Below are 14,104 nucleotides of genomic sequence, written 5' to 3'. Positions count from 1 at the left end.
AGGGAGGGAGGGAAATAGCCGTAGTGTAGGAAGCAGTAGTTCTCCGGACTAACTAGATGTGGTCATCTCCCCACAGCATGGGCTCTCGCTCCCCTCCCAGCACCTCCCAGCCCCCAGCCTTCTTCAGCAAGCTCACTGAGAGCACCTCGGCCATCGTCAAGTCCAAGAAACAGGAGATGATCAAGAAGATGACCGTGGTCGGCAGTGACGCCGACTTCAGTGAGTCCCACCACCACAGTGACGGCATACAGCATTGATACTGTAGTCATAGACAGAGAGACTATGCTCTAAATATACTGTTTCCACATCCAGATCCTGGTCAGCCAGGAACAGAGATTTTCAACATGCCTGCCTCTACCACTGCAGGTAAGATACAGCATTTCTAGAAATAATCGTGGGATATTAGTGGGGAGTGGTGGATTATTGTTACTCTCAACCACAATGTTGTATAATGTGCTTAGAGTAGTAGTTTTTCTGTGATTTAGGCATGGTAGACTGTTAGCTAGATGTTCTGTTTATGTGACTCTGGTGTGGTATATATCAGCATGGTACAGCAGAGAGGTTCTCCTCCAGTTGGTATACATACGGCCACGTTCCCCTGATGATCCCCTAGCTGACACAGCTAGGCCTTTGGCTGCGGCTCCGGAGCATGTGTATCAGCATGGCTACTCACAGGAGACTGGAGAGGGCAGGAGCTACATGCTGGATGTTATTTAGAGTCCATCACCTCTCTCTCCTGTGGCTATCCTCTGGAGGCTCATAACCTACATAATGCCCACTGACAGACTGAAAGCTGCGTCAGCACAAACCAACATGTCTCTCTCCATCTCTCTCTGAGGATGTGCTGACTGGATTTTTCTTTCCCTCTCTGCTGTTCCACTCTCTTTCTCTCACTCCCTTTTCTTGCTTTCTCTTGTCCCTGTCGTCCTTTTCTCTCCCTTACTCCTCCGTTCTCATGTTGGCCCTTTTCCATTTGTCTTCTATTTTACCATATCCTCTATTCATGTTTCTCTTTCGCTCTCTCTCCCGCTATTTAATGCCCTCTCTAACTTCCCCCTGCCACTTCCTGCCTCTCAGGACCTGTGAGTATACGCAGCCACCCGGCTCCCGAGGTGTCTGGTAACACCATAGGGCTGGAGGCCATTATCAGAAAGGCCCTGATGGGAAAGTATGATGAACAGGCCGAGGAGCGCCCTCCCTCCTCCAATGCTATTAACCCCATGGTTGCCAGTGTGCCTGCCGCTATGCTCCCCAGTGATGGACGGACGGAGGACTCTTACTCACTGCAAGGTGTGATATTACCTCGTAAATCTCCCTCTGTCATAAGCCTCCAATCCAAGTCGCAGGGCTGTTGGGTGGATTGTATGTACTGGTGTTCAGAGGGCTCAGTATTTCCATTATGAAACAGTACTGACTGTGTAACAAATCAAGTGAATTATTCATTATTTCAGCTTTGCTAGACTAGTTTCTCACAATTTTAACTTCAGATGTATGGTAGATAAATGTGAATAGAACTGTCCACTAAACCACAGGGCTGCGTTGTGTTCTCTGTTTCTTTTTGTGTAGGTGGGGGGAAACCAAAGGGCAGCGGGCGTTCTAACGGGCGGAAGGCCAAATCCCCCGGGCCTGGCCTGTCAGGGGGGGAGAGACCCCCCTCTGTGTCCTCTGTCCACTCTGAGGGGGATGCCAACCGCCGCACGCCCGTCACCAACCGTGTCTGGGAGGACCGGCCCTCCTCCACAGGTACTGCTGCCCCTCTCACCTCCTATCAACATCTCATCTCTCACTGCCCCTTTCAACTCTGTCAACATCTCATCTCTCACTGCCCCTCACCTCTATCAACATTTCATCTCTCACTGCCCCTCACCTTTATCAACATCTCATCTCTCACTGCCCCTCACCTCTATCAACATTTCATCTCTCACTGCCCCTCACCTTTATCAACATCTCATCTCTCACTGCCCTTCACCTCTATCAACATCTCATCTCTCACTGCCCCTCACCTTTATCAACATCTCATCTCTCACTGCACCTCTCACCTTCTATCAACATCTCATCTCTCACTGCCCCTCACCTTTATCAACATCTCATCTCTCACTGCCCCTCTCACCTTCTATCAGCATCTCATCTCTCACTGCCCCTCACCTCTATCAACATCTCATCTCTCAATGCCCCTCACCTCTATCAACATCTCATCTCTCACTGCCCCTCACCTCTATCAACATCTCATCTCTCACTGCCCCTCACCTCTATCAACATCTCATCTCTCACTGCCCCTCACCTCTAGCAACATCTCATCTCTCACTGCCCCTCACCTCTATCAACATCTCATCTCTCACTGCCCCTCACCTTTATCAACATCTCATCTCTCACTGCACCTCTCACCTCTATCAACATCTCATCTCTATCAACATCTCATCTCTCACTACACCTCTCACCTTCTATCAACATCTCATCTCTCACTGCCCCTCTCACCTCTATCAACATCTCATCTCTAACTGCCCCTCTCACCTTCTATCAACATCTCATCTCTCACTGCCCCTCACCTCTATCAACATCTCATCTCTCACTGCCCCTCACCTCTATCAACATCTCATCTCTCACTGCCCCTCACCTCTAGCAACATCTCATCTCTCACTGCCCCTCACCTCTATCAACATCTCATCTCTCACTGCCCCTCACCTTTATCAACATCTCATCTCTCACTGCACCTCTCACCTCTATCAACATCTCATCTCTATCAACATCTCATCTCTCACTACACCTCTCACCTTCTATCAACATCTCATCTCTCACTGCCCCTCTCACCTCTATCAACATCTCATCTCTAACTGCCCCTCTCACCTTCTATCAACATCTCATCTCTCACTGCCCCTTTCAACTCTGTCAACATCTCATCTCTCACTGCCCCTCACCTCTATCAACATTTCATCTCTCACTGCCCCTCACCTTTATCAACATCTCATCTCTCACTGCCCCTCACCTCTATCAACATTTCATCTCTCACTGCCCCTCACCTTTATCAACATCTCATCTCTCACTGCCCTTCACCTCTATCAACATCTCATCTCTCACTGCCCCTCACCTTTATCAACATCTCATCTCTCACTGCACCTCTCACCTTCTATCAACATCTCATCTCTCACTGCCCCTCACCTTTATCAACATCTCATCTCTCACTGCCCCTCTCACCTTCTATCAGCATCTCATCTCTCACTGCCCCTCACCTCTATCAACATCTCATCTCTCAATGCCCCTCACCTCTATCAACATCTCATCTCTCACTGCCCCTCACCTCTATCAACATCTCATCTCTCACTGCCCCTCACCTCTATCAACATCTCATCTCTCACTGCCCCTCACCTCTAGCAACATCTCATCTCTCACTGCCCCTCACCTCTATCAACATCTCATCTCTCACTGCCCCTCACCTTTATCAACATCTCATCTCTCACTGCACCTCTCACCTCTATCAACATCTCATCTCTATCAACATCTCATCTCTCACTGCCCCTCACCTCTATCAACATCTCATCTCTCACTGCCCCTCTCACCTTCTATCAACATCTCATCTCTCACTGCCCCTCATCTCTATCAACATCTCATCTCTCACTGCCCCTCACCTCTATCAACATCTCATCTCTCACTGCCCCTCACCTCTATCAACATCTCATCTCTCACTGCCCCTCACCTCTATCAACATCTCATCTCTCACTGCCCCTCACCTCTATCAACATCTCATCTCTCACTGCCCCTCACCTCTATCAACATCTCATCTCTCACTGCCCCTCACCTCTATCAACATCTCATCTCTCACTGCCCCTCTCACCTCTATCAACATCTCATCTCTCACTGCCCCTCACCTTTATCAACATCTCATCTCTCACTGCCCCTTTCACCTCTGTCAACATCTCATCTCTCACTGCCCCTTTCACCTCTATCAACATCTCATCTCTCACTGCCCCTCACCTTTATCAACATCTCATCTCTCACTGCACCTCTCACCTTCTATCAACATCTCATCTCTCACTGCCCCTCACCTTTATCCACATCTCATCTCTCACTGCACCTCTCACCTCTATCAACATCTCATCTCTCACTGTCCCTCTCACCTCTATCAACATCTCATCTCTCACTGTCCCTCTCACCTCTATCAACATCTCATCTCTCACTGCCCCTCTCACCTCCTATCAACATCTCATCTCTCACTGCCCCTCATCTCTATCAACATCTCATCTCTCACTGCCCCTCTCACCTCCTATCAACATCTCATCTCTCACTGCCCCTCTCACCTTCTATCAACATCTCTCACTGCCCCTCATCTCTATCAACATCTCATCTCTCACTGCTCATATTCAACTGTATCAAAGACCGGAAACCCATCACCTTTAAACCGTGTGAACTGCATTCTGCTGCCTATGGCATCATGGTCAGTACTCAAGGATTTATTGTTGCTGTTCTTCCTCTTGCAGGCACAACACCCTTCCCGTGTAACCCCCTGACCATGCGTTTCCCAAGTGGCATGCCGGTGTCAAACCCCTCCCCCACCCCTTCTGGACAGATAGGGGCTCAGGGCCAGGGCCGGTCCTGGGAGGAGGAGCCCAAGCCCCTGCTGTGTTCTCAGTATGAGACCCTGTCTGACAGTGAGTGAGAGACCCTGCCATGGAACAGAACAGCACCCGCCAACTAACCACCTCCACTGCTGCTGCAGGCACACACGTCACACACACACACACACACACACACACACACACACACACACACACACACACACACACACACATCATTCCACTCTACAGCTCCATCTCCACCCAGCAAGGGAGTACGACAGGACCTGACCTCTGGGCCTCCCATCTCACACAGCTGACTGACGATCACAAGCACCGATAGGGGTGTGCTGAAACACTGCTGCTCCGTGTGTTAGTGCTTCAGTGTATGCAGTCACTCCAGGACTACTCTAAAGGACAAATCACTTGTTTTTTTTTTTTTACTACATTTTTTCCCCTCTTACTGGCCTTATTGATACGGACACATCAACTCATGCGCTTGTTTGTATACTGTTCTAGTGTCTTCTACGGTTTGTGGAAGGGACTTGGTACGGCCCCATGATCTGATGCTCATGTGTTTTCATTTGGCCCGCGGAGTGATTCACTTGCCCTGGTCAAGGATGGATGTGTCCTCTGCTTGTACAGGAAGCCTGCTCTGTTCGGCCATGTCAGGGCTCTAAACGGGGATTCAACCTGGATCTTCAGCTTGGAGAAGCCTGCTGCCGCCTCTGACCAGCAAACGCAACCATAGTGGACATGCATCAGCACAGAAGTGTGTCTGTCTCTCTCTCTCTCTCTCTCTCTGTCTGTCTGTCTCTCTCACTCTTTTGCCAGTGACCCCTTGGACAGGGTGTGAACCACACAGAGTTCTGCTAGGGAAGTGGTCTTCCTACACTGGGTAATTTCACTGTGCGGAGGGCAGGCGGACAGGCATGTAGCCAGGCATGCCATCTATTGTACAGTACTGTGGACACTGAGTTCAGACGGCCTGTGTATTTCTACTACCGTTAGAATGCATCAGATGATGGACAGGAGGAGAAAACAATGTCTTTATTTTCTTTTCTCCTGTTTAAATCCAGTCAGTCCAGTCCTGTGTTTGAAAGTGAGCCGAGACCTTTAGTACTTTTGATCGTGAATGTTTTGATGGTGTCAGTTTATCTCTTATTTTCAATGATCTATCTTCGGGGGTTTACAGGGTATACATGCTGTCCATTGCTGATGTCATCATACATCTGAAAGATTACTGGAGGACGGTGGTGGCATTATGGTCTCCAGACATCCAATCGAGAGAGCGGTCTGTGGGTGTGATGGACGGCACGAAGAGACAAGTGACACTTTCTCACAGTTTTTATATCGACCACGTCTGTGTTTGTTGAGAATGTTTTTGGATGTTAAGCACTTAGTTGTCAATTTGTTCACAACGGCATTTTTAGGAATCTGTTTCGGGCAGGCGAGAATGGACTGGAGAAGACGAGTGTAGAGTCCTACTGTGGAGGCGTCCTCCTTTAACATCTCTTTCATTTGGTCTTGCCACCGACATTCTTTAGTGCTCCCAAACTCCAGCGACAATCACAGTTCTAGTGAAACTTTACCTAGTCCGCTTTGAGTGGGTGGAGACCAACCTTAAAGCTGCTTTAGGGCAAATTTCCCAGCATCAGAGTTGGAATTTGCTTGCATTAAAGAGGTGACAAATGAAAGCCATCAATGTTTCTATGCCCCTTGGTCCATGGCGGTGCTGGCTGTAGCTGTAGTGTGAGCCCCAGCTGGCCTGCTGGAAGCCCGTCTCTTGGAGGGAACTCCTAATGTCTCTAGGGGCTGCCTGTTGTGACAGTCTGACCTCTGATCTTTTACTGTCTAGAGGAAGAGGAGCTCTGCCTTACGCCAGGCCAGATGCACCTTCTTATCGAGACCTGATTTTGTACAGTTATAAGATATTTCTAGTGTTAAGTGCCATTTATTTTACATAATACAGTACTGAAGTTACCAAGTGACGCACAATTTTCTTTTTCATTTTTTCCTATCATTTTTCTTCATGCCAGGGTTATACGTGTCCATGCAGGGAAATGTTGAAACCAAGAGCAGATGAAACGTCCCTGTTTTGATTTTTTTTCTAAATCTGTCACAGCCTTAGCTCTTAACTGTCACATATTCTGTCATGATCCTGATTCAGAGGAGGTTTAAAAGTCCAACAGTTGGTGTTCATTTACCATGTGTGATTTGAAATTTGTACCCATTTTAAAGGCCATCTCTTTGTTGTTGACGCGGTATATGACAGTGTTCATGGCTTGTATTGAGTGTCGAAGCAAGAGACGCACAGCTATTCTCAGTGTGACTGTTGTTGAGGGCGACTGCGGTGTGTTGTCCGGTCCACTAGCTGAGAGCGGGTTGAGTTAGTCATGATGGAGACTTGTTAGTCATGAACATGTGTAACAGTTGTTGGACTGCCTGTGCTCTCCTCCCCCTTCATCTTCACTGGATAATGTACCGCTTCTTACCCTGGCTACCTCAACTGGTCATGTTTTACATCTAGTCAGTCAAGGTGGAGGTCAAATTAGACGTTTTTAACTGGGCCCAATAAAACAGTTTCGGCCTCTCTACTTGTATATCAATTTACTTTTCATGAAGTCGTTGGGAGAGCAAAGTGACAGTACATTTTGACATGATAGGAAGACAGAACCATATCTACATTTTAGCTAAATAAATAGCAGAGGAAACTAGAAGAATCAGTTTGAAATGTACTGATGTGTATTTTAAGGATTTATATTTTTCCCCCTCTGGTTTCTGTTTGTTCTTACACTGCTTGCTTTGATTACTGTCATGTCACTCTCCGTGCTAGAAGTTAGCCTTTCATTTGTAATGAACATAATTATTCAAGACGAACGATAAACGAATTAGTCGAATGGCCGATGCGATCCCTGTATTGTACCAGGGTGGGCGGGAGAGATGGCATTGACAAATGTTCAACCATATTGTGCATAATGATTTCTTTTTTTTATTATTATAACCCACTGTATAATAGCAAGGATTGTATATAGAACTGAAAAGATGTAAATATTTATGTGGCTTGCTGCAAGGTTGGTATTTACAGAAAAACTATTCGCACTGTTTAATTCTACATGCCCACCAGCAAGCTTTGTGGAGAGCAGTGTAACAATGAAAATTCAAAAAAACACTGCCTTAATGTTTAAATAAAAAGCTTATTGCCATTGAAACTTATGCTGTCTTTTTGTGTACTTTGACTGTCATGTATTACAGTGTTAAATGTATATCCCATTGATTAGCCTATTTAATAGAGGTAGACTCTGCCATATGACGTAGCTGCAGAAAGTAAACTGCGTAGTTTGTTGTTGCAGAAATTGACCAAGAGTGTTGAAGTGCGACACTCCTCTGCTGTTTTTAGTGCCCTGTCTACCACGTGAAGTGAACCCTTGCACATGCGTAGGGTGTGTGAGAGCAACGTCTTCCATCTCGCTCATCTCAATGATCTGCGGTGCTGCTCATGGCAAAGTGATTTAGCTGAGTCTACCTTTTTAAAACGAAAGTAAAAGCATTAGACTATAGATGACGCAGACGGCTATCTTAGGGGAAACAGGAACTATGATCACAGTAACCTCGTTCCCAGGCTCAATTGCTACTGCATGGCAGCCGGCCAGTTTACCGATCACTGTACCTGTACACAGACTATCTGTAAATAGCACACCCAACTATCTCATCCCCATATTGTTATTTAACTTTTTGCTCCTTTGCACCCCAGTATCTCTACTTGCACATCATCATCTACACATCTTTCACTCCAGTGTTAATGCTAAATTATAATTATTTCGCCTCTATGGCCTATTTATTGCCTTACCTCCCTAATCTTCTACATTTGCACACACTGTACATAGATTTCTCTATTGACTATGTTTGTGTAACTGTTGTTTTTGTTGCACTGCTTTGCTTTATCTTGGCCAGGTCGCAGTTGTAAATGAGAACTTGTTCTCAACTGGCCTACCTGGTTAAATAAAGGTGAAATGTGAAATAAAATAAAAGATTATGATCACAGTAAATACACTGAGTATACCAAGCGTATACCAAACATTAGGAACACCTTTTTTTATACTCCGTGCAGTGGAAACCAGCTACCACAAGTGGGTGCTAAACTCTTATTGGATGTGGGTGTTGTGACGAGGAGCTGCCTGCATAGCTTTGCCACACACCACTTTTCTGACACACTGAGTACCATTAAACACAGGAAAAGGAATGTCACATTGCCAATCAAATGATTGGTTAATGAGGGGGTTAAATGCAGTGATCTGAGGACATAAGGTCATCTATCCTTCACTAACTGTCCAGACCTTGTGATTTTTATTTTTTATATAGTATCCTTTATTATTTTCCCCTAACCCTACCACCCCTCCCCTAATTGGAGTACACTAATGGACAAAAATACTTCCAGCTCATACATACTACATACATTTCACTGACAGTATATTTTCCATTGGTTTTCTTTGGTTTGTTTTTAGTCCCAGCCTTCTGCTACCCTCACCCCTCCCATATATCTCTGAACACCATCCAGTTTAGTTTTCTAGCTGCCATCTATTTTTCTACTGTCCTGTGATGTTTCACAAAAGTTCTGAACCTTTCTATTCTCATTACGGCTGTCCCCGACCAAAACAAAATGTTGGTTGACTGGTCTTCTGACCAATCGATTGCTCGACATTTTTTATGTGTATTTTTCCAATTATAGACACCCTATGTGTTTTAATAAAATCAGCTATATGCATTGAGCGTGTCTGCTACTTTAATCTTACTATTTGATGCCTCGAGGGCGCCAAAGATCTAGATCAACTGAATAAAAAACATAACCTGACCCAACCATTCTCTTCCAGCTCCTGCTGGCTTTCGCAGATTCTGCCATTACTCTCCTGAAGTTGCGACAATAGGCTACGGTAGGAGTCGGCAACCTTTCTCATGTGGAATGCCAGTTATGGTTTTCATATGCACATTTTTGTTGAACAGTTTCATTTAATTTATAATAGTCTTCATATGTGAAAATCCTTGTCATGTGGTTAATCAACATTCTATCCAGATCTAAATTAAAATCACACAAACCTAAATAGTTACTTATATTGCCAACTATGTAAGAATAGCCTACATAAAGCCAAGAAATAAAAACATTGCTGCCTACAGGTAGAACATATCCTGATAACAATAAATATCCTAAAAATCACATTTGCTACCCATGGCCTGTCTGCAATGAACTTGATACATTGTAACTATCAACTATTAACTTGGGTCTGGCCAGAAGCTTGTTCCCTAGCAACATTGTATAAAATATTCTGGGCCCTCAGTTTCCTGTGCCAGTGAGCTCGGGACAAACACAGCTGTAGGTTATTTGCCCAAGGGATATGAAGCAGTGCTTGACTTGAGCACCTGAATTGAGTACAGCACCTCAAATTGTAAAATGCTTGAGCTCCTGTTCCTCTTATAGTATATTAACTCCAAAGTATTGTGGAGCTCCTGCACCTAAATATAAACAGGACCAGCACCCAAAATGAGTACCGGAACCTATTTTAGTCCAATTCAAGCATTGATAAGAGGCCTATTTTATGACGTTTCCACTGTATCAGAGCATGATATTTTTCCCTTTCACAATGAGGGGATATCAAATGGGAGAGAGCTAGAAAGTTTTTTCAAATACATTGAAGTATTGGAATTCTCAAATGGATGTAAAAACAGACTTTGTTTGCTTGCTTTTTGAGGTGAAGAAAACATAACTTTGAGAAGCTCCACAGGTCATCAGTGGTGTGGCATCAACCCAATCAGAAATATTATCAGATCACCTAATGTCAGCGGTGGAACAAGTATCCAGTTGTCGTACTTAAGTAAAAGTAAATATACCTTAATAGAAAATGACTCTGTTAAAAGTAAAAGTCACCCAGTCTAAAAGTAGCCTATAGGCCTACTTCTATGCATAATCAGGCCAGGTAGCCTATAGGCCTACTTCTATGCATAATCAGGCCATGTAGCCTATAGGCCTACTTCTATGTATAATCAGGCCAGGTGACCTATAGGCCTACTTCTATGTATAATCAGGCCATGTAGCCTATAGGCCTACTTCTATGTATAATCAGGCCATGTAGCCTATAGGCCTACTTCTATGCATAATCAGGCCATGTAGCCTATAGGCCTACTTCTATGCATAATCAGGCCAGGTAGCCTATAGGCCTACTTCTATGCATAATCAGGCCATGTAGCCTATAGGCCTACTTCTATGCATAATCAGGCCAGGTAGCCTATAGGCCTACTTCTATGTATAATCAGGCCAGGTAGCCTATAGGTCTACTTCTATGTGTGCACGTCCTTACTCAACATTGACAGGAGCGCTCCAAACAAAAGACAATGACTACATTGACAGTACTCGAAAATGGAATTCAATCAATCAACTTATTTCTCACAAGGGTAGCATAGGTAGTGCACTCTGCGAACAATGTGTCCACTCAGACAATGAGAACAGGAAGACTGGAATAATAATATTGAATGCATTCAAATTAAATGACCATTAACCAAAGTAAAAAACATTGTACAGTGCCTTGCGAAAGTATTCGGCCCCCTTGAACTTTGTGACCTTTTGCCACATTTCAGGCTTCAAACATAAAGATATAAAACTGTATTTTTTTTGTGAAGAATCAACAACAAGTGGGACACAATCATGAAGTGGAACGACATTTATTGGATATTTAAAACTTTTTTAACAAATCAAAAACTGAAAAATTGGGCGTGCAAAATTATTCAGCCCCTTTAATTTCAGTGCAGCAAACTCTCTCCAGAAGTTCAGTGAGGATCTCTGAATGATCCAATGTTGACCTAAATGACTAATGATGATAAATACAATCCACCTGTGTGTAATCAAGTCTCTGTATAAATGCACCTGCACTGTGATAGTCTCAGAGGTCCGTTAAAAGCGCAGAGAGCATCATGAAGAACAAGGAACACACCAGGCAGGTCCGAGATACTGTTGTGAAGAAGTTTAAAGCCGGATTTGGATACAAAAAGATTTCACAAGCTTTAAACATCCCAAGGAGCACTGTGCAAGCGATAATATTGAAATGGAAGGAGTATCAGACCACTGCAAATCTACCAAGACCTGGCCGTCCCTCTAAACTTTCAGCTCATACAAGGAGAAGACTGATCAGAGATGCAGCCAAGAGGCCCATGATCACTCTGGATGAACTGCAGAGATCTACAGCTGAGGTGGGAGACTCTGTCCATAGGACAACAATCAGTCGTATCTTGCACAAATCTGGCCTTTATGGAAGAGTGGCAAGAAGAAAGACATTTCTTAAAGATATCCATAAAAAGTGTTGTTTAAAGTTTGCCACAAGCCACCTGGGAGACACACCAAACATGTGGAAGAAGGTGCTCTGGTCAGATGAAACCAAAATTGAACTTTTTGGCAACAATGCAAAACGTTATGTTTGGCGTAAAAGCAACACAGCTCATCACCCTGAACACACCATCACCACTGTCAAACATGGTGGTGGCAGCATCATGGTTTGGGCCTGCTTTTCTTCAGCAGGGACAGGGAAGATGGTTAAAATTGATGGGAAGATGGATGGAGCCAAATACAGGACCATTCTGGAAGAAAACCTGATGGAGTCTGCAAAAGTCCTGAGACTGGGACAGAGATTTGTCTTCCAACAAGACAATGATCCAAAACATAAAGCAAAATCTACAATGGAATGGTTCAAAAATAAACATATCCAGGTGTTAGAATGGCCAAGTCAAAGTCCAGACCTGAATCCAATCGAGAATCTGTGGAAAGAACTGAAAACTGCTGTTCACAAATGCTCTCCATCCAACCTCACTGAGCTCGAGCTGTTTTGCAAGGAGGAATGGGAAAAAAATTCAGCCTCTCGATGTGCAAAACTGATAGAGATATACCCCAAGCGACTTACAGCTGGAATCGCAGCAAAAGGTGGCGCTACAAAGTATTAACTTAAGGGGGCTGAATAATTTTGCACGCCCAATTTTTCAGTTTTTGATTTGTTAAAAAAGTTTGAAATATCCAATAAATGTAATTCCACTTCATGATTGTGTCCCACTTGTTGTTGATTCTTCACAAAAAAATACAGTTTTATATCTTTGTTTGAAGCCTGAAATGTGGCAAAAGGTCGCAAAGTTCAAGGGGGCCGAATACTTTCGCAAGGCACTGTATATTAGAAATTGTAGGAATTAACAGTACATGTACTACTGGTGATATATGTAATGGGGAATTGATATACACTAACAATCAAATGCAAACAATTCACACATTGAAGTTATAAAATAATGAATGTGCACAAATTGGTGGGAGAGAGCATTCTGCAGAGAGAAGTGCATTGTGCATCTTGGTGCATGGTCAACCTGACGTCTGCATTGGCCATGCAGCACTTCATATGGCCTCAGCAGAAGTCAGGGCATTCATACTTCTTGCGCTTCCAGCTGTTGTCCTTGACAAATAAAGTGGAATTTAGTATTTTCTGGTGGATTAAAATTAAATTGCAACCATTGCTTGTTTTAAAACAATCCGGTTCAAGTCCAGCTTCTGGCTGGGCCACTCAAGGACATTCAGAGACTTGTCCTGAAGCCACACCTGTGTTGTCTTGGCTATGTGCTTAGGGTCATTGTCATGTTGGAAATTGAACCTTCGCCCCAGTATGAGGTCCTGAGCACTCTGGAGCAGGTTTTCATCAAGGATCTCTCTATGCTTTGCTCTGTTCATCTTTCCCTCGATCCTGACTTGTCTCCCAGTCCCTGCCGCTGAAAAACCTCCCCACAGTATGATGCTGCTGCCACCACCATGCTTCACCGCAGGGATGGTGCCAGGTTTCCTCCAAACATGACGCTTGGCATTCAGGCCAAAGAGTTCAATGTTGGTTTCATCAGACAAGATAATCTTGTTTCTCATGATCTGAGAGTCCTTTAGAAGGCTTTTGGCAAACTCCAAGCGGGCTGTCATGTGCCTTTTACTGAGGAGTGGCTTCCGTCTGGCCACTCTACCATAAAGGCTTGATTGGTGGAGTGCTGCAAAGATGGTTGTCTTTCTGGGAGGTTCTCCCATCTCCACAGAGGAACTCTGGAGCTCTGTCAGAGTGACTATTGGGTCCTTGGCCACCACCCTGACCAAAGCACTTCTCCCCTGATTGCTCAGTTTGGCCGGGTCGGCCAGCATTAGTAAGAGTGTTGGTGGTTCCAAACATCTTCCATTTAAGAATGATGGAGGCCACTGTGTTCTTGGAGAACTTCAATGCTGCAGGCATTTTTTGGTACCCTTCCCCAGATCTGTGCCTCGATACAATCCTGTCTCAGAGCTCTACGGACAATTCCTTCAACCTCACAGCTTGGTTTTTGCTCTGACATACATTGTCAACTGTGAGACCTTATATAGGCAGTTGTGTGCTTTTCAAAATCATGTCCAATCAATTGAATGTACCACAGGTGGATTCCACTCAAGTTGTAGAAATACCTCAAGGATGATAAATGGAGACAGGATGCACCAGAGCTCAATTTCAAGTTTCAGAGCAAAGGGTCTG

General features: G+C 44.7%; 1 protein-coding gene across 1 annotated transcript in view; it reads left to right on the top strand.

Annotated features, from left to right (window-relative positions):
* The window catches only part of LOC110535946 (nuclear receptor corepressor 2), a 128,625-nt gene extending 120,862 nt beyond the window's left edge, over positions 1 to 7,763 (top strand). The window contains exons 43-47 of the mRNA XM_036936316.1: positions 77 to 219; positions 313 to 366; positions 1,078 to 1,290; positions 1,567 to 1,743; positions 4,473 to 7,763. Coding sequence (XP_036792211.1) covers positions 77 to 219; positions 313 to 366; positions 1,078 to 1,290; positions 1,567 to 1,743; positions 4,473 to 4,651 — 766 coding nt within the window. The 3' untranslated portion in view covers positions 4,652 to 7,763. The remainder of the gene's footprint in view (positions 1 to 76; positions 220 to 312; positions 367 to 1,077; positions 1,291 to 1,566; positions 1,744 to 4,472) is intronic.
* Positions 7,764 to 14,104: the final 6,341 nt, after the last annotated feature.

This window comes from Oncorhynchus mykiss, chromosome 11 (assembly GCF_013265735.2).
Source record: "Oncorhynchus mykiss isolate Arlee chromosome 11, USDA_OmykA_1.1, whole genome shotgun sequence".
Lineage (NCBI taxonomy): Eukaryota > Metazoa > Chordata > Actinopteri > Salmoniformes > Salmonidae > Oncorhynchus > Oncorhynchus mykiss.
This window is presented reverse-complemented; position numbering and strand designations above follow the sequence as displayed.